Source organism: Nothobranchius furzeri, chromosome 4 (assembly GCF_043380555.1).
Source record: "Nothobranchius furzeri strain GRZ-AD chromosome 4, NfurGRZ-RIMD1, whole genome shotgun sequence".
Taxonomy (NCBI): Eukaryota; Metazoa; Chordata; class Actinopteri; order Cyprinodontiformes; family Nothobranchiidae; genus Nothobranchius; species Nothobranchius furzeri.
Window position 1 is genome coordinate 83,452,841 of NC_091744.1, and position 19,973 is coordinate 83,472,813.

The 19,973-nt window shown below is 45.1% G+C and overlaps 2 protein-coding genes across 3 annotated transcripts in view; one reads left to right on the forward strand and one right to left on the reverse strand.

Annotated features, from left to right (window-relative positions):
* Positions 1-19,973, reverse strand: part of necab2 (N-terminal EF-hand calcium binding protein 2) — a 146,731-nt gene that overhangs the window by 105,009 nt on the left and 21,749 nt on the right. For both annotated transcript variants that reach the window (XM_015965212.3, XM_015965211.3), the window contains exon 3: positions 1,278-1,386. In XM_015965212.3, the coding sequence (XP_015820698.3) occupies positions 1,278-1,386 (109 nt within the window). The remainder of the gene's footprint in view (positions 1-1,277; positions 1,387-19,973) is intronic.
* Positions 15,523-19,973, forward strand: part of calb2a (calbindin 2a) — a 144,099-nt gene continuing 139,648 nt past the window's right edge. The window contains exon 1 of the mRNA XM_015965215.3: positions 15,523-15,532. The gene's annotated coding sequence lies outside the window, so the exon portion shown is untranslated. The remainder of the gene's footprint in view (positions 15,533-19,973) is intronic.

The window sequence follows — 19,973 nt, forward strand, 5'->3', positions numbered from 1 at the left end:
GTGCCCAAAAGCACAAGGTGTGCAATACTCAGAGGCATGGCCAAGGTAAGAAAGGCTGAAAGAAGACCACCACTGAACAAGACACACAAGCTGAAACGTCAAGACTGGGCCGAGAAACATCTCCAGACTGATTTTTCTAAGGTTTTATGGACTGATGAAATGAGAATGAGTCTTGATGGGCCAGATGGATGGGCTCGTGGCTGGACTGGTAAAGGGCAGAGAGCTCCAGTCCGACTCAGACGCCAGCAAGGTGGAGGTGGAGTACTGGTTTGGGCTGGTATCATCAAAGATGAGCTTGTGGGGCCTTTTCGGGTTGAGGATGGAGTCGAGCTCAACTCCCAGTCCTACTGCCAGTTTCTGGAAGACACCTTCTTCAAGCAGTGGTACAGGAAGAAGTCTGCATCCTTCAAGAAAAACATGATTTTCATGCAGGACAATGCTCCCATCACACGCGTCCAAGTACTCCACAGCGTGGCTGGCAAGAAAGGGTATAAAAGAAGGAAAACTAATGACATGGCCTCCTTGTTCACCTGATCTGAACCCCATTGAGAACCTGTGGTCCATCATCAAATGTGAGATTTACAAGGAGGGAAAACGGTACACCTCTCTGAACAGCGTCTGGGAGGCTGTGGTTGCTGCTGCACGCGATGTTGATGGTGAACAGATCAAAACACTGACAGAATCCATGGATGGCAGGCTTTTGAGTGTCCTTATATTGGTCGCTGATTTGTTTTTGAATGTCAGAAATGTATATTTGGGAATGTGGAGATGTTATATTGGTTTCACTGGTAAAAATAAATAATAGAAATGGGTATATATTTGTTTTTTGTTAAGTTGCCTAATAATTACGCACAGTAATAGTCACCTGCACACACAGATATCCCCCCAAAATAGCTAAAACTAGAAACTTCTTCCAAAAACATTCAGCTTTGATATTAATGAGTTTTTTGGGTTCATTGAGAACATGGTTGTTGTTCAATAACAAAATTATTCCTCAAAAATACAACTTGCCTAATAATTCTGCACTCCCTGTACTCATGAAGGCTCTTTACTCGCCAAAACCTGAGAGTCGTGGACTGCAGCTCAAGTTACAAACATGCTCCCACGAGCGGTCAAGCCAAGCAGCAGCATGAGTTGACTTTTCGAAAAAAATTTGACTCAAACAGGAAGTGGTGGTGCAGTAAAGCATTCAGCATTACAAAGATGTCCTGCACACTGACAAATTTCATGCAACGTGTTTCGGTGGCGACGTGCTGCGGCCGTGCGACGGCGCTAACCTGGTGTTATCAGAGTCGATGGTGTGAAACAGCTTCTCCAGCTCTTCCTCGTTCAGCGTGCCGTCGGAGAAGAACGCCTGGAACTCATCCAGCGACAGCTTCCCGTCATCTGATGGAAACAAAAACAGCCGTCATCAAATTATTAGCAGATGGGATGATAACATATTCATTTCAATTAATCTGATCATTTTCTGTGAACCAAGAAGTCGAGCATGGGTTGAAATTTAAAATGGAAATTTGCTTTTATGAACGTCTCCTCATCTCACCTGAGGACTGGTTTATCTTTCTTCTAACTGTATGTGTAAAACAATGGGATCTGTAACCAAAAGCACTTTCATCTCCCTCCTCATTATCCCTGCAAACGGCCGGAGCTGCAGTGGAATCGATCCGGCGCCTCAGTCTGTCAGTGTTGTAATTTAGTGAAACACAAAAGGGAGATCATGTTTCGGGCTCCAAGGCCACGCAGACAACCGCGCCGCTCAGGAAACACGACTGGCTTTCTGCTCCTCTCAGCAGCAGCATGGTGGCAAGTTTGGTTCTTCCTTTTGGTTTTGGTCAAATCGTCAAAACGACGACATTCAAGCTTCTGCAGCAGTTCAAGATCACGTGAGTTTTCCTGCAACCTTCTCTAGCAGCTGCAGGTGGAGAATCACTATAGGCTCCGCCCATTTCATCAGCTATTCATCCTTCTTTCCCTCAGGCAGAAGATTAAGCAGCCTCAACGGCTGTTTGTTCAACACAATGTTTTCATTTGATTATGTATCTGCTAAAATTAAACGGATTAAAGGTGCAATATGTAAGAACAAAGTAAGAATGACTTCCTGTGGTAAAATGTGGGTTCTGCAGTCCATTCTTCTAAACAAAAAGTTATTATCTCACTGCCGTTGAGCGAGTTTTATGCTGTTGACGGATCAGCACCAGAAGATTCTAGATGAAAGCTTTTGTCTGCTGGTGTCGAATTACAATTGCTGGCCCCTGCAGCAGAATGGTAAATGGCCTGTATTTGATATAGTGCCTTCTAGGGTCCTGGAACCCCCCAAGGCGCTTTACAACACAGTCATTTACACACACATTCACACCCTGGTGGTGATGAGCTACGATGTAGCCACATCCCTCCGACCACCACCAGCAGGCAAGGGGGCTTAAGTGTCTTTCCCAAGGACATAACGACAGCGACAGACAGGCTCGAACCTGCAACCTTCCGATTACGGGGCGAGCCCAATCCTCACCTATGGTCATGAGCTTTGGGTAATGACCGAAAGAACGAGATCGCGGATACAAGCGGCCGAAATCAGTTTCCTCCGTAGGGTGGCCGGGCTCAGCCTTAGAGATAGGGTGAGGAGCTCGGACATTCGGGAGGGACTCGGAGTAGAACCGCTGCTCCTCCGGATCGAAAGGAGCCAGTTGAGGTGGTTTGGGCATCTGGTCAGGATGCCTCCTGGACGCCTCCCTGGGGAGGTGTTTCGGGCATGTCCTGCCGGCAGGAGGCCCCCGGGCCGACCCAGGACACGTTGGAGAGGTTACATCTCCAATCTGGTCCGGGAACGCCTTGGGGTCCTGCCGGAGGAGCTGGTGGAGGTGGCCGGGGAGAGGACGGTCTGGAGCTCCCTAGTTGGGATGCTGCCCCCGCGACCCGGATAAGCGGAGGAAGACGACGACGACGACGACAGCGTGTTGCCCACCTGGGCCATTTACCATGAGAACAAGTTTATACATTCAAAGCGTGGTTTTATATTTTACTTGTTTTCTATTAAAGACAAGATTTTTTTAGGCCAGATAAAATCATTCAGAGGGCTGCAAACGGCCCACAGGCCACACATTTAACACCCCGCGGTAGAGTAAAAGGGATGCTCGCTCTGGTTTTCTAACCAGCTAGTTTAATGGGAATAAACACTAAATCCAAACACCTTCTTCCTGCTTCTGATCTGAACTGATTTGTGATGTTTACAGATGGCAGGAGAGTTTATTTCTGGTGTCTCTCTCGTCTGCTGCACTGTTGGCCTGACTGGCTGGCTGTCTCTCTACATGATGCAAAGCCAGATATCAAATATTAATTCCTCTGCCCTGAGAGTGGGTTCGTCTCTAAGTGTGAGTGACTGGGTGCAGCAGGGTGAGCTCTGGGAGGACTGCAGAGCTCTGGGAAGCCACGCGACTACAGCTTTACTCAGGGCTGAATTTAAATGCGCTTCTCTCATCTGTTCCTTCTCCTGCGCCTCATTCTCAGGGAACAGCGGCCATTAAAGTCTCATTTCAACATCAAACATGTTTGTTATTCTGTTCCTGCTTTCATTAGTTTTTTGTTAAAAGAGTCCTTCGCAGCTGCACTTTCTGACAAGTCTGACTAGGGTTGTCACGGTAACCTGTATAGCGGTAAACCCCGGTAAAAAAGTAAACAATAAAAATAACCGTCCAGTTTTTAAAAAACTAAATTATCTCGGTGGGTTTACCGTGGCCGCGGTTTAGGCGCGGTGACCCTTACCAGCCACCGTCGCTTCTGCTGAAGCTCCCACGCACACGCACTTTTTTGGTTTGCAACCAAAACTTTGAAGCTGAAATAATGGCCGAAGGAGGAGACGGCAGCGCCCAGGACATCCATCAGCCCTCAAAGAAGACTAAATCGGAAGTATGGGCATATTTTGGATTTCTGAAAAACGCTGAGGGACAGTTAATAGAAGACTGCTATCCTGTTTGCAGAACGTGCAGGAAACAAGTGTCTGCAAAAGGCAGCAACACTTCGAATCTAATGGCACATCTGCGTGACCATCACCCACGTCTCTACAGCCAGTGCAAGGTAAGTTAACATTAGCATTTTAGCTTAAATGCATGAGGTGAGGACTTTTGGTTGAGGGAGAATGCAACGAGTCACTATATACTGCAGCCGTAGCGCCCTCTGCCAGCATTTAAACCGTGTCACGGACACCCTGTTGCTGGATGAAGCATCGTATTTGTTGATGATGAAGAGAAATATACAATTAGTTCCTTGTCATTGATTTGTTTACTTATTCAATGCCATTTATACTTGAACATTTGGATTTGATTACATAGTGTAGTAGTTATTTTAGTAATTTGTTTAAAGTGGCTATTTGTTTTAAATACATATTTTTTTAAGGTTGACTTGTACAGTGCTCAAGTCAAGTGTGGACTGGAGTTTTAGATTTTCATTTTGATAATGAAGAAAACAAGTATATGAGAAAACAAGTGGTGTTTCTTTGATTTGTTTACATATTGTTTATGTTTCAAATGTTTGGATTTGTATCATTTAAACCTGCACTGACTACTGTAACATGTTCCAGAAAAAGAAGCTATTTGTTCCTTTACTTGTGAAAAGTTGCACTTTTGCTAAGGCTTTGTGTTATTTTAGGTTTAATAAACACTGTTAAACCTTTTCAGAACTATTTCAGTTTATGTAGAACAGGACTATCAATGCTTTCTGAACATATGCAACACCGTTTAAAAAATACCGCGATAATACCGAAAACCGTGATAATTTTGGTCACAATAACCGTGAGGTTAAATTTTCACACCGTGACAACCCTAAGTCTGACCAGCGCTCGTAAGAGGCGGCTTCACGTGGTCTTCAAAAGTCAAAAAGCTCCCATGAGCTTCTGGCTCTTGGCCCGCCTCCTCCTCAGTCCTCTTTACACTTTACTGCCCATTACGCTCGGCATCTTTCATCCCTCTCTTCTAGCAGCAATGTTAGAGACACGGCGGAGGCTTCCTCTCAGATGCCACAGAGGGTTTTTATTTTTGCTGCAGAACCGTTTTCTTCTGCTGGTGCAGCCGTTCTGCGACAGAAGGAAGCCTTCAGCTCAGATTTGTGACACCGTGTCCATCCATCAGATGTGCATTTGGACATCTTGTGTTTCCAAGTCGCCCCTTTGCTGCTCAACTGTAGCAGCGATGAGAGAACTGCTGTTTAAAGCAGCAATGACCCAATTTTCCTGCAGCCCAGTTAGACCCACTTAGGGATCTTGCAACACCACACCACTCAGACAAAGCAGACAGCATGCTAACCCCATTTTCAAAAGCACATAAAAAAAGACTCCTGACAAAACCTACATTTTGCCTGAATCTGACCTACATCCTACTTCCAGGCTGCTCTTTTCTCCACAGGCGCTCACATGTGTAACGTGTCACATCCTGGTTCTCTGATGGGACTTTTTCCTGTTTGATTTCCACCAATTTCACAGCCAGGCTTGAATCAGAATCAGAATCAGAATCAGAAAACTTTGTTGGTCCCCATGGGGCAATTAATTTGTAGCTTACCACACAGAATAACTCGCTCATAAAAACAACCAAGCAAACAATCCATTTATACAATCACACAATCACACAATGTGTGTCACTACCAACATGCCGAACACATCCTAAATGAAGGGTAGAGGATGAGCAGCAGCCCTCCAAAAATGGCACATGCTTAAAGCCGATGATACTTCGCTGTTATTTCGCCACCCCTCCCGGCTCAGAGTTAAGCAGTTCAATAGCTGATGGAACAAAGGAGTTGGCAAAGCGGTTTGTTTTTAGAGAAGGTACATAATAACGACGTCCTGAGGGCATAAGAGAGAACTCAGAGTGCAGAGCATGGAGGGGCTGACCAAGGATACATTTAGCCTTTTTTCGCGCCTTCTCCTCCCAAAGAGACTGTAAGTCTCTTTGTTTGGCGCCAATAATTATGGAGCAGATTTTTACAATGCTCTGCAGCTTCTTTTTGTCCTTCATGGACAAGGCTTTGTACCAACAAACAAATGAAAATGTTAAAATGCTTTCTATAAAACAGCTATAAAAGTTGCAGAGAATCCTTTTATTCACGTTAAAATAGTTCAATTTCCTTAAAAGATAGATTCTCTGCTGAGCTTGTTTAAAAATGGAGTCCGTGTTTGTGACAAACCGCAGCTTGTTGTCAATCCAAGAACCAAGGTATCTGTACTCCTCAACCACCTCCACCACTTCACCGTGGATGATGCTACTACCAAGGTGGGGTGGTGCAGTGCGTCTAAAATCAATAAACATGTCCTTGGTTTTTTTGACGTTCAGGTCCAGGTAGTTACTGTCACACCATTCTACAAAATCTGACAGCGCGGGACCATGGTTTATTTCAGATCCCGAAAGTAAGGACATCAAAACAGTGTCGTCCGAAAACTTAACCAAGAACCTGTTGTTCTGAGTGACCCTGCAGCTGTCTGTGTACAGGATAAACAACAGGGGGGACAGAACGCATCCCTGAGGAGATCCGGTGCTGGACATTAATGGGAGAGAAATCTGACCATTAACCAACACCCGCTGGGTCCTCCCCGTAAGAAAGTTCAAAATCAGTAAGAGAAGCTGATCGGGCAAATTAAAAACATTGGCAAGTCTTTCAATCAGGATGTGGGGCTGCATCTTGTTAAAGGCTGAAGAAAAGTCTGCAAACAAGAGCCTTACACAAGTCCCCGTTTTATCAAGGTGCCTGTAGACCGTGTTCAATACACAAAGCACTGCATCTTCTACCCCCTTATTTTGCTGGTAGGCAAATTGAAGTGGGTCAAGTCTCCCCTCTGTCAGAGATATAATTTCGGATTTTAGAATTTTTTCAAAAGATTTCATCACAAGTGATGTGAGTGCTACTGGTCTAAAGTCAGACAGTTCCTTTGAAGTACTTGATTTAGGGATTGGGATTATAGTTGAAGTTTTCCACAAAGATGGAATCTGACCCACATCCACACATGTTTGAAACAATCTGCTAAAAACACTACTCAACTGGTTGGCACAGTGATGCAGGTACGCCCACAGATGGCGTCGGGGCCCCTTGCTTTCCCCACCTTTACCTTTTTAAGTAAGATGGTGACCTGGTCTAGTGAAATTACAAATCCCTCACTAGGTTTGAGGGCTTCCTTGCAGACCCCAACCTTTCCAATAAGGTCCCCCCTCTCAAACCGACTAAAAAATGAATTAAAAACATCTGGCAGGACAGAGTCAGGCACTCCTTTTACATTGATAAGTTTCTTATCCTCTTTTTGGTGATTACAAGAAGCCATACATTTGATACCCTTCCAGGCTGCCTTAAGGTCACCACCGCTATACATTTCTTCTATTTTGTCCTTGTATTTTAGTTTAGCTTTCCTGATCTCATCTCGTACTTCTCTAGATATTGCTTTTTTCTCAAGGTGGTTGCCACCAGAGGAATAAACCACTTTCTTTTTGTTGATGATTGATTTAAGCTCTTTGTTTACCCATGGCCTATTATTTGGATAAATAACAACAGTCTTTGAGTGAACCAAAGAGTCCATGATAATCAACATCCAGGAATAATTCCAGCTGTTCTCTCTCTTCCGAGTCCCCGTTTTGCAGGGTACACTCGCCCTACAAACCCGTCTCTGAATAAAGCACAGCGCCAACGACAAATCACGCCAGTCTCCATCAAAAGAGGTGATGCAACGGCGCCCGACATGCTCAAGCCTGGCACCATTTGCTGGAAAGATCTTTGTTCTACAGCCCAAAGGGTTCCGCTGAGGGGAGTTGTTCTACTGAAAGGAAATGAGCCGCTCTCACAAATGTACAGTAAAGCAGCAGGGAGGAGATGAGGTGCAGGCCCGGCGAAGCTGCAGCTCATCTGTGGTCATCCACATCTCAGCACCATTTACATCTCTGAGCCCAAACCGGTTCCTTCATCATCTTCTAACCAGTAAAACTTAGAGCTGGGGTGTTCAATTCCCATCCCGGAAGGCTGGTATCCAGCACGTTTTAGTGGTTTCTCTGCTCCAAGGCACTTGATTCAGTGGTTGAGCCACCTGTGCAGCAGCTCAGCAGGCTCTGCAGAAGCCTGTTAATCACCTGCAGATTGAAATCAGGTGTGTTGAAGCAGAGTTAAAACCAAACGTTCTGGATACCGGCGCTCCAGGCCCGGAATTTAATACCCCGACTTAGAAGGAAAAAAAAACCTTGCCTTGCAATATTCATCATTTGTGAGTTTTGAGGGCCAAACGTTCATTTTTCTGTTCTCAGTTTCAGGATTAATATTTTTATACCACAATTAACTTGTTCACTGCCAATGACGACTAAAGTCGTCATTTGCATTTTTTTTACTGTTTGAGCATCGGAACGAGCCCCCGCGCTGAGAGAACAAACATCTCAGCCCTGAAGTCGATCTTCATCCGCATACCTCACACGTCACATGATCAGGAAGCAGACCATCCATGTATTAGGAGATCATTTTGGGCCGTTCCTGCAAAAAAAAGTGAGGCGCGAACCGGAAAAGCGTCTGCCGATCACAATTCGACAACGGATTATGAAAGAACGGATAACGCTCGAAACACGCGGATTCTTCCTGATGTAAGAGGTGAGTCTCCTCTTTGTTTTGGTTGTTTTGGCATCGACATCATGCTAGCACGCAACGTTCTGTGACTCTTAAAAAAACAGTAAAAACGGTGAGAAACGCTGGCAGTGAAGGCCGTTAGCGATCAGGAAACGGCTGGCAGCGAATGAGTTAAAATAATCATGAAACTGCTCTATTTCTCCATCAGGGGAAGCCAAATTCAATTCATCAAGTTACATTTATCTCAAGAAGAAGTCGTATTTAGTAATCCTTTTAAAGCAGACACACTGAGGTCTTAATAATACTTTTGAGCTCGATACAAAACCATGTGTGTGAGAGTTTTTGCACTAAATCCCTCCCAGGCGCTATAAAAATGATATCTTCTTCTTCTTCTTCTTCTTCTTCTCTCACATGAAGTGATTTCAGCTGCTTAAATGTTGGCTCAGCTGTTTTAGGGCTCAGTCCCTTTAAGAAAACAAGCTGTTGCTAGCCACGCCCACCCATTTTTTCATTGGCTGCTTTAAACTGCAGCTTTGATTTCTGGGAGGGGCTCAGTAGAGCTGCCGCTCCTCCAGCAGCCATTCTCTCTTGCATGCGAGAGGTGGTTCTATTCAAGCTTCCCGTTTGTGACATCACACACGGGGACTTTTTGAAATGGCTCGTTTTAGGCACCTAATTCCTAAAACTGAACCCTGGCAGAAAACAGATTCTTTTCACATTTGGAGGCAGTAGAGATGCACGCAGCAACACTAAAGGATGCAAAAGGTGAGTTTTACAAAGTACGTTCCCTTTTATCAGGATGCTTTCCCCAACGGGTAAACACAACTTTACATGAAATATCTATAGTACAAATATTTCTAGTTAATTTTCTACTAAATAATATCTGATCGGGGGGTCTGATGCAGAGGTGTGACCAAGTCACTGCTTTGCAAGTCACAAGTAAGTCACAAGTCTTTCCAGTCAAGTCGACTCAAGTCCAAGTCAAAGACAACCAAGTCCAAGTCGAGTCCAAAGTCAATGATGTGGAAGTCCAAGTCCAAGCCCTTAACTTTTAATTTTCAAGTCATCTGTCCAACTTCAATTTAATGACGATGATAATAAATAAATTCCAGAAATAAAGCTTCCTTTATTCGCTCAAACAAGCAGAAAGTGCAGCTGAATCGGATTATAAACAAAGTGCTGCTGCATTTAGCAGTAAATCAAACCCAGAATGAAGAATGATTCATGATTTTTGTCCATGACGTGTCACTTTGTGCTAAAATATCAAATATGCTCAAGTCATCAAGTAAACAGATGCAAGTCCATTCAAGTCGCAAGTCATTTATGTGCAAGTACAGGTCAAGTCGTAAGTCTTTATAGATTATATCAAGTCAAGTCAGAAGTCATTAAAATAATGACTCGAGTCCAAGTCATGTGACTCGAGTCCACACCTCTGGTCTGATGATCCAGGTCTTCACAGAAGAAATCCCCAAAACACCATGTGGTAAGGACACGCCTCTTCTTTCTTAACACCAGGCCATTGCGGGGTTCAAACACCGGTTCAGTCGGGTGCCACCCACAGCTAGCCTAGTGAACTAGACCAAATTCTTGCTTTGCAAAGTTTGGTCTAGGCACGCTCCATTGGAACCTCAGCAGCTCCTACCAGGACTCTGGCTAGCCAATCACAGCTCTCTAGAGGGGTTTCAAACACATAAAGAGCTGTGAATGGTCCATAATGGAGGGCCAATCATAGTGCTCTATCTGCTTAGTGAACAAATCACAGAGCTTTATCTGCTTTGTGGGCCAATCAGGGCCCTCTATATGCCTGGTGGGTGGGATGATGCAACAGAAAGCCTTTTCAGACAGACATTCTGGAACATTTGCGGACAATTCAATCTGGTTTTTAACCGGAACTGTGTTTTCAGACACACCGCTTTTGTACCGGAACTTGTCCTTTCGGCTGCGTTCACACAGCAGGGAAAAGTTCCAGATGTCTGACGGCGGCGGGGGTGGGGTGGGGTGGGGGGTCGGACTTATGTTAGGAAGAAGAAGAAAATATCATTTCTATAGCGCCTCTCAAGATAAAAATCACGAGGCGCTTAAGCATAATTCTGCACACACGAAGACGCATAAGAGACCTGGATGATGAAGCTCAATGGTTAAAGGAATCACTGAAGCGGTGTGAAGCGCTTCGTCGCGCGTCTAGGCGGTACCGTAGGAAGCGAGCTGCCGTGGTTCGCCGCATGCTACAGCAGCGAGCTATCTAGGTGCGCACAGCGTCCACCGGTCCCCCCTCCCTTGTCCGGAACTCTACCTCACCAGTCTGAAGCAGCCACCCTGTCCGTAACAAGTCCGGACCTGTTACTAGGGGCTTCGTCCGGATAAATTCCGGAACACGTTATCCGGATGTTTGTATTCAGACACAAAGGTCTTACGGACAGAGTCCGGAACATTTCCGTTTTTCATGGCCTGTCTGAAGGGGGCTAGAGTGAAACAAGAGTATGTCACATTCATTGTCCAGAGGAATGCTGAGATCATTTTAAAGACAACTGTAGAACCCGCCCCACAACCGAGAGCCGACTAAATAATACATTTATTTAGTCTGGCTTGCCAGGCTAACCCACAGCAACAACAGACCCTGAACCTGTTCAGCTTCTTTACCACAGCTCAGTTTTCTCTACCAGGATTGATTCAGACGTGAGGGTAAGGCTCATAACAAATCTTAAATGAAAACAATGCCTCATTTCTTCATCTCACCACCAGCACAGCCCGGAGGAGGATAAACATGGTGGCCTTTACAGACCACTTCATCTGTCTGCAGCTGGAACAAACCACAAACAAAACAAAACACAACCTCTTTGTTTGGCCAATCAAGGAAAAAGGCTGATCTAATTACATCACATCTGTCAAGAAGCAAATTGCTGAAAATGCCAGGAATGCGTCTGATTTCAGGGCCTCCTAAAGGCGGCGAATCAATTCAGGAGGTCGGGATGAATCCTCCTTAAACACGACTTCACGTGATTTCCGAGGGGAACGGATTTCATTACAGATGCAGATTTTAACCTTTACAGATGTGCAGAAAACTATGTGAAATAAGCCAATTGGCTCCATGTGAGGTGTTCAGTCCCAAAGGGGGGGTCTTTCCTCTGACCGGGATTTAAAGTTATGGGTGAAAGAGTTGGGAATGACTTCCCAGTGATCAACCCTGAACGATGTCTGTGTGCTGGAGAGACGACCAGGAGTAAAGTTGGAGTGGGAAGATGCTCCGACCTGCTGTGCTAACTCAGGCCCTGTCCACACGTAGCCGGGGATCTGCCAAAACGTAGATATTTTTCTACGTTTTGGCCTGCCATCCACACGAAAACGGAGTTTTTTCACACGAAAACGGATCTTTTTAAAAACTCCGGCCAAAGTGAAGATCTGCGTTTTCTCCGTTTTGGGTGTCTGCGTGTGGACAGACAAAACCGGAGTTTTAAGGTCCGCAACGTCACTTTCCGCGACAAAAAAAATGCTGACATCACGTGTGCGACCTGTGTTTACACTAGCCGACAGCATGGATGCCCTCAGAGCTGCGCTCGCTTTATCAGTTGTCCAAGCGCTTTCTGCTTGTTTGTTTTTGCAAGCGGAATTACTGCTCCTTGCGGAAGACCACAGACGAAGGACGAGGTTAAGAGCGGGGGAAGTACTGCCGCCTACAGGTCTGGCATGTCCTTAACAACGTATTTATCCGGGTACGTGTGGACAGAGTTTTTTTAAAACGCGGTGGTGTGGATGCAAGTTTTTGGAGGGGCGGATATTCGTTTTCAAAAAACCCGGCTACGTGTGGACTAGGCCTCAGTCTACCAAGAGTAATTAGAGCAAGACACACACACACGCTCTCTCTCTCACACACACGCACGCACACACACACCTAATCACAAATAATTTTAATTCATCAGCCATATTCATATCTAGATATTTAAACTTTGTTTTCCTTTGTGCTGCGTCCCTTTTCCTCACTGCTTGTCATTATTTTGGGGACACTGCACAAATAGCTGTCATGGCAACAGGATGAGGAGGAACTGACCCTCCTTTTAGGCTCAGAATTCTCTCTCTCTCTCTCTCTCTCTCTCTCTCTCTCTCTCTCTCTCTCTCTCTCTCTCTCTCTCTCTCTCTCTCTCTCTCTCTCTCTCTCTCTCTCTCTCTCTCTCTCTCTCTCTCTCTCTCTCTCTCTCTCTCTCTCTCTCTCTCTCTCTCTCTCTCTCTCTCTCTCTCTCTCTCTCTCTCTCTCTCTCTCTCTCTCTCTCTCTCTCTCTCTCTCTCTCTCTCTCTCTCTCTCTCTCTCTCTCTCTCTCTCTCTCTCTCTCTCTCTCTCTCTCTCTCTCTCTCTCTCTCTCTCTCTCTCTCTCTCTCTCACACACACACTTCAGGACTTCTCATTTTTTTTGTCTAATGGATTTTCTCCATTTTTCCGCCACTTCATCCATCGACTTTTCCACCCAATCCCCGTCAGCTGTTATAAGGCAGAGGAAGTGTGACTTAATTACTGACGGGGATTGTTTGATCTGGTGAAGGAGGAACCAAAGTGCTGTCAGTTCCACTTCTCCCCTCCCTTCCATCAACGCTGCACACCTGAAGCTCTCTCTGCTCGCCGTTTCACCAAGATTTCATTCAATTTTCACCATTTCTGCTGCACCATCCTGCTGTTCGTCCACATCAGTGCCACTAAAGCTAATAAACTGGTGATTAAAAATGGAGTGCTTGTTTATTAGTGATGGTAGGATGGAGTGGACCCGTTGGGCTCCAGCTGCAGTCATGGAGGAGTTGATCCAGCTCGTTAGTAAAAGAGGAATCTATTTACTGATCCATCTGTGTCCCGACCCTCATTTATGGTCCTGAGATCCATCCAACAAGAATGACTCCCAAGTCGACTCCATCTGCAGGTTTTCCGGGAACGTTTACTTGGGAAGAGCCTTTGGGAAAGACCCGGAACTCTCTGCAGGGATTATGCATCCTCTCTGTTCTCGGAACGCTGTGGGATCCCCCAGGAAGGGGCGAGGAGTGTCACTGAGGGAAGGGATGTCCAGGTTTCCCTCCCGAGTCAGTCATCTTCGTAATCTAACCTCGGGTAAGCGGCGGGGAATGGAGGAAACGAGCAGCCTTCAGGTCAGCTGCTGTTCTGGGATGTAATCGGATCACTTCAGGTGAAACGACCACAGGAGCATGATGGGCTCAGCCCGGATAATCAGGTCATCAACTCTCCAAAGAAAACTGAACTCAGACAGAAACAAGTCGTTTTTTATCCTGTTGAGTAGTGTCTCTTCATGCCGAGATGGTGAAAGCTGCATGTTTAAAACCTTGTTCCTGAAATTAAAATGAGACGTGGAATCTGTGCTCAGCAGGTTTTGGAACCCTATGAGCGGAAAACCGAATTTGCTTTTGGAGATGAAGAGCTCGAGTGAAAACCAGAGCCCGGAGCAGCAAACTGACTCTAAAAGTAGATGGAAAGTAAACGAGTTCTGGTCTTACATCCGGTTACGTCGTTAGCTGAACAGCCACCTCATCCTTTACACGCCGGGTTCCTCCACCGTCCTCCGAGACTCAGAAAATCCACACGATTTTAGTTTAAGATCAAAACAACGTGATGAAATGGGAAAAAAAGTTTTGATAAAGAATAAAAAATGTTCTTTAGTCAAATATAAGAGAAACTTTAAAGGGAGATTCATCAGATTTGACATAATTTTATTTATCTTAACAACAAAGTCTGACTCTCAGATTCAGAAAGTCATTTTATTTTGAAAAGAGTGATGCGTGTTTTTTTTTTTGGTCTCATAAAAGATGATTTAGCATTTTTATTCAAAATTAAAATAACATTTCAGACGTAGAAAATCAATCCAATTATTCTGTGTTTTATCTGCCTAAATCTGTTCAGGTGGAATCAGCCTGTGGTGGACAGCAAAGGTAGGCTACACCTGGACAGGTGGGTTACACCTGGACGGGTCAGCAGTCCATCACTGATTAGCTTCCAGCCTGATAATCTGCAGCTTACTTTTAATCACACATCAAATCGGGTTGCTCCATTATGAAAAAGAAGGGGTTAATGAGGAGGCGGCAGGGTTCAAAATAACTTTCATGATAATGGATGTAAAACTGCTCAGCGCTGCCTAGAATGAAAACTTTGGGTTCCTTTGATTTTTTCGAAAAGATGAAATAAAAAACATGATTGTTTAATAGTTTATGTTTAATGTCTACATTGTGATAGGTTTGATCAATTTAGAGTGATAATAAAATAAAAAGTGAGTTTTTTGTGGGCCCTGTTCCGTGCCTCCATTGTTGAGCCGGCTGACCGGAGCTGCGGCCGCAGGGTCGTCGGTGCCGGTCGTGGTGGCAGTCCCCGAACCCGCTGGTGGACACAGACAGAAATGGTGTCAAGCTGAAGAAAGAGTCCCATCAGGTCTTTTTTGCCTGTGGGACTCCAGAGGCAGCTGATGGGTAATGGCAGGCCAAGGGGAATGAGGCCCGGGTGGTCACGGAGGCAAAAACCCGAGCGTGGGAGGAGTTCAGCGAGACCATGGAGCAAGACTTCCGTACGGCTTTGAGGAGATTCTGGTCCGCCATCCGGCACCTCAGGAGGGGAAAGCAGTGCGCTACCAACACTGTTTATAGTGGGGACGGTGTACTGCTGACCTGGGTGGGCAGAATACTTTGAAGACCTCTTCAGTCCCAACGGCACGTCTTCCAGTGAGGAAGCAGAGTCTTTGGGACTTTGGGTTGGACTCTCCAATCTCTGGTGCTGAGGTCACTGAGGTGGTCAAAAAGCACCTCGGTGGCAAGGCTCCGGGCGTGGATGAGATCCGCCCGGAGTTCCTTAAGGCTCTGGATGCTGTAGAGCTGTGTTGGTTGACGCTGCTCTGCAGTATCACGTGAACATCAGGAGCTGTTCAACTGGACTGGCAACCTCATCCCTCGGGGGGCCCTGTGGAGGGGGTACTCTGGGAGTACGGGGTACCAGGTCCTCTGATACGGGCCGGTAGGTCCCTGTATGACCAGTGTCGGAGCTTGGTCCGCATTGCCAGCAGTAAGTCGTATCTGGTGAGAGTTGGACTCCGCCAAGGCTGCACTTCATCACTGATTCTGTTCATAACCTTTATGGACAGGATTTCTAGACGCAGCCAAGGTGTGGAGGGCATCCGGTTTGGTGGCCTGAGGATCAGGTCTCTGCTTTTTGCAGATGATGTGGTCCTGTTGGCTTCATCAGAACGTGATCTTCAGCTCTTGCTGGAGCGGTTCACAGCCGAGTGTGAAGCAGCTGGGATGAGAATCAGCTCCTCTAAATCTAAGACCATGGTCTTGATTCGGAAAGGGGTAGAATGCCTTCTCCGGGTCAGGGATGAGGTCCTGTCCCAAGTGGAGGAGATTAAGTATCTCGGGGTCTTGTTCACGAGTGAGGGAAAATGGAGCGTGAGATCGATAGGCGGATTGGTGCATCTGCAGTGATGCGGGCGTTGTTCCGATCTGTCGTGGTGAAGAGAGAGCTGAGCCGGAAGGCGAAGCTCTCGATTTACCGGTCGATCTACGTTCCTACCCTCACCTATGGTCACGAGCTTTGGGTAATGACCGAAAGAACGAGATCACGGATACAAGCGGCCAAAATGAGTTTTCCCTGCAGAGTGGCTGGGCTCTCCCTTAGAGATAGAGTGAGAAGCTCAGTCATCCAAGAGGGGCTCGGAGTAGACCCGCTGCTCCTCCACATCGAGAGAAGCCAGTTGAGGTGACTCGGGCATCTGGTCAGGATGCCTCCTGGATGCCTCCCTGGTGAGGTTTTCCAGGCACGTCCAACTGGGAGGAGACCTAAAGGAAGACCCAGGACACGGTGGAGGGACTATGTCTCTCACCTGGCCAGGGAACGCCTTGGGATTCCCCCGGAGGAGCTGGCCCAAGTGGCTGGGGAGAGGGAAGTCTGGGCCTCTCGCCTTAGGCTGCTGCCCCCGCGACCCGACTCTGGATAAGCGGTCAAAAAGGGATGGTTTGATATCTGTCAAGCTTCTCTATGGAGGATGTGGGGGTCGTAATGAACAGGTCTGAGTTTAGAATCCAGGAGGGGAGGAGTCACAATAATTATATAAAACATTTCTATTAAACTGAAAATGAACAAATAGTTTTAGGGTCTTTTTTTATCGTTTAGGGCAGAAATAAAAAACTCAGTTTCCTTTTATTTTCCTAAAGCCAACAGAAGCTCTGTGTGTTTTTAAAGCTTCTGCTTCTAAAATAATTAAAACACTTCAGATTTAAATAAAAGCCTGAATAACCGTTGATCCACCATTAAGATCTGCTGGTGTCTGTAAACATTCTGCTGCTCCGTCGCTCTGATTCTTAATAAAAACAAGATGTTGGTTATGATTTGTCCTAACGAGGAGATGATGCTCCCTCCATCTCCAAAGTGACGGATGGATTCCTGCTGAGAAAGATTTGCTGTGTTTCCGTCTGGGTGAAGAAATGAGCCTCAGTAGATGTTCATCAGTCAGTCATATCTGCTCCACCTCAGCAGAGAGGGGAGTGATGGGTAATCATCATCAATCAGCTGCTGGAGCATAATATTATTGTTATTAGAGGAGTGGGGTTGCACACGGCACTCAGGAGGACATCCTCCTGATGGCTGAAAGCTGCATGATGCAGAACCTGAGCAGAGGATCTAATCAGGTAGCTGCTTCCACCTGAGGCTCCCATCAGCATAACCGACCAGCGATATCTCGTTCCGCCATCCTAGTGTCTTCTGTAGATCTGAAGGTTCGACATCAACCTCACTGTAGCTAAATGAGGGCTGAAGACTCGGCAAATAAATAAATGAAATAAAAAAAACTGAATTAGAGCTCAAAGTCCCAAAGTAAGAGTCTGAGGAGCTGGAACTCCAGCAGCTCCAAGAAAAACACTTATGGCTCCAGGCAAAACCTAAAATCCACAACAGTTTCAGATTCTGACCACAAGCACCTGGGAGAAGATCCACAGAGCAGCAACACCGCAGAGATGAGTCAGACGCTCTAAAGATGGGTCGGGTCAGCTGAGAGCCTGGTTCTCCGTTTTAGAGCAGATCAGCTTCCGGGTGGAGGAACGGCCGTCGAGACACACTTCCTGTTTCATCAGGAGCAGAAGATGCCTTCACCTAACTTTGGTACGTCTTTAATTCTGAGTTCATGTTTGAATTTTATAAACTCCACTGCTGTTCTCTCTGCTAACTGATCATCGGTGACTAAACAGCTGTTACTGACATGATTATTGGAATAACTCGCTTGGAATTAGACACAAATATAGAAATAGATATAAAAACAGGGTATCTGCAGGTTTAAGGGAGACAAATTTAAGACTTTTTAAGACCTTTATAAGGCCATTTAGACCAAATTTAAGTTATTTTTATAATTAAATTTAAGCTATAATTTCCAGCTATCGCCTGGAACCGGTGCTAACCACGTCGCGAACGTGGGATTGGCCATCCAGTTACCATTAAACTTGCACTTCCCCATGGTGCAAGCTCCCACTAGCTTAACCAGCTAATGTGCTCATCTAAAAATAGCCCCCTTTCACAACCAACTGAATGTGTACGGTTCCGTTTACGCCAACATCATACACAAAAAATGCTGAACACTAACTAGAAATTCAATTATCGTGTGATTGTTCAGTTAAACAATGTTGATTATATATTTCTTCATCACGTTGACGCAGTGATAGCTTGCTCTTGTTGTATTGTTGTTGTGTCCCATTTTATTTTCTTCTCTCTTTCTGCAGGTCTAGAAGCAGACTCTTGTTCATTATTGTTTATTTTTGTGGAACCCTCCCCCACCTGTTGTCTCTTCCTTTCTCTTTCACCTCTGTCTCCGTGTCTGGTCGGAATTAAAAAGCATTCAAAAACAATAACAATAAAGTTTTAAGTATCAGGCGTGACATTAAAAGCAGACGCTTTGATGCTCCACCTGAGAGTAAATCTGTAAGGCTCGTCACCAGCATTCAGACATCAATTCTGTTTGCTTCACAGCCAGACAGGACACGAAAAAAATAAAAAATAAATAAAAATAAATGAATTTTTAACCATTAGATTCCTCTTGAACAGAAGAGTTCCAAGAAAATTCACTCCCCTCAGAGTTGTCATTCATGCAAACTAGATCTATTAAACTTTAAATGGTTATTTTTTTTGGACCAGGCTGTAAACATGTTTATTTCTGCTGTGAAATGGGCATTTTATACATGGTCTCTCCTGCTGCCAAACCCTAGCAGATGAGGGTGGAACTGCAATTTTTGCCACTTCCTTGTTGGCTTCAAATTTGCTGCAGAATTATGGGGGCTTGATTCTCTTTCTACAGTCTCTCATTAAAACACAATGATTAAAAACAACGACTACAATCAGACAGACAAAACGTTACAATCATGTAAGATGGAAAGTTTAGTAAACTTTTAGTTAAAAAACAGCTCATAAAAGTGGGTCACACTTGGGTAAAAGAACCAAAAACAGTTATAATGAAATAGAAAAATCATGGTTTACTCTTCATTGAAAGCCAACACATAGAAATGTGTCTATAATAGAGAAAGAAAATAAAAAAATTAAAAAATGAATGTTAAGTGACCGTGTGACGTAGATCTGGCAAGCTTTTCTAATCCTAGTTTCACCATCAGAAGCTAATGCAGGAGATCGGTGTAGGAGACTATTTTCATGTTCAGCCCGCATGAAACACCGAGTGACTCATTAGAATCAGAAATAATTATTAAAGATGTTTTTTCAGTGAACCACATGTTTAATGATCATCGGTCTTATAGTTCAGCCCGTTTGGTTTAGCGCGTGGCTAACTAGCACATCTAGACTCACGATCTCTGACATGAAGCAACGGTAACAGCACTGATCAGATGGCAGCTTTTACTCAAACTCACGATGGAGGCAAAAAGGCTGTTTATTATCACTAAGAATCATTCAGATTAGATTTAAATGCTGCAGAGAAACTACAAACACCCTATTCACTCATCTCTTCTCTCATCCTGACAACAGCTAAAGAACGCAGAGAGGAGAAACACAAACTCCAGGTTGAGTCTTCAGAACGACAGAATTCCTCTAAGATAATAAATTCTGCCTCTTTTCTACAACATATTCTACACCACAAGGCCTTTCACACTGCAGGAACACCAGAATCAAAGACCTAACAGGAATTCTCCTCCAGCTCCTTCCCAGAGTTTCTGCCTTCCTTCTGGAGGTACTTCGATAAAACTCCAAAATAGTAAAAAGGGACCATCACATTTTTTTTAAACGTCAAAAACCTTTTTTAAACAATATTCAACTTTGATTTACATTAAATGTGTGATTTTAGCACAAGGTGCTTGACAATAACAGCTAAAACAAACTAAAACGCTCGCTCGCTCTGTTGCTGGTTGCAGTACATGCTTTAAGCCCCGCCCACTCATGAAAACAA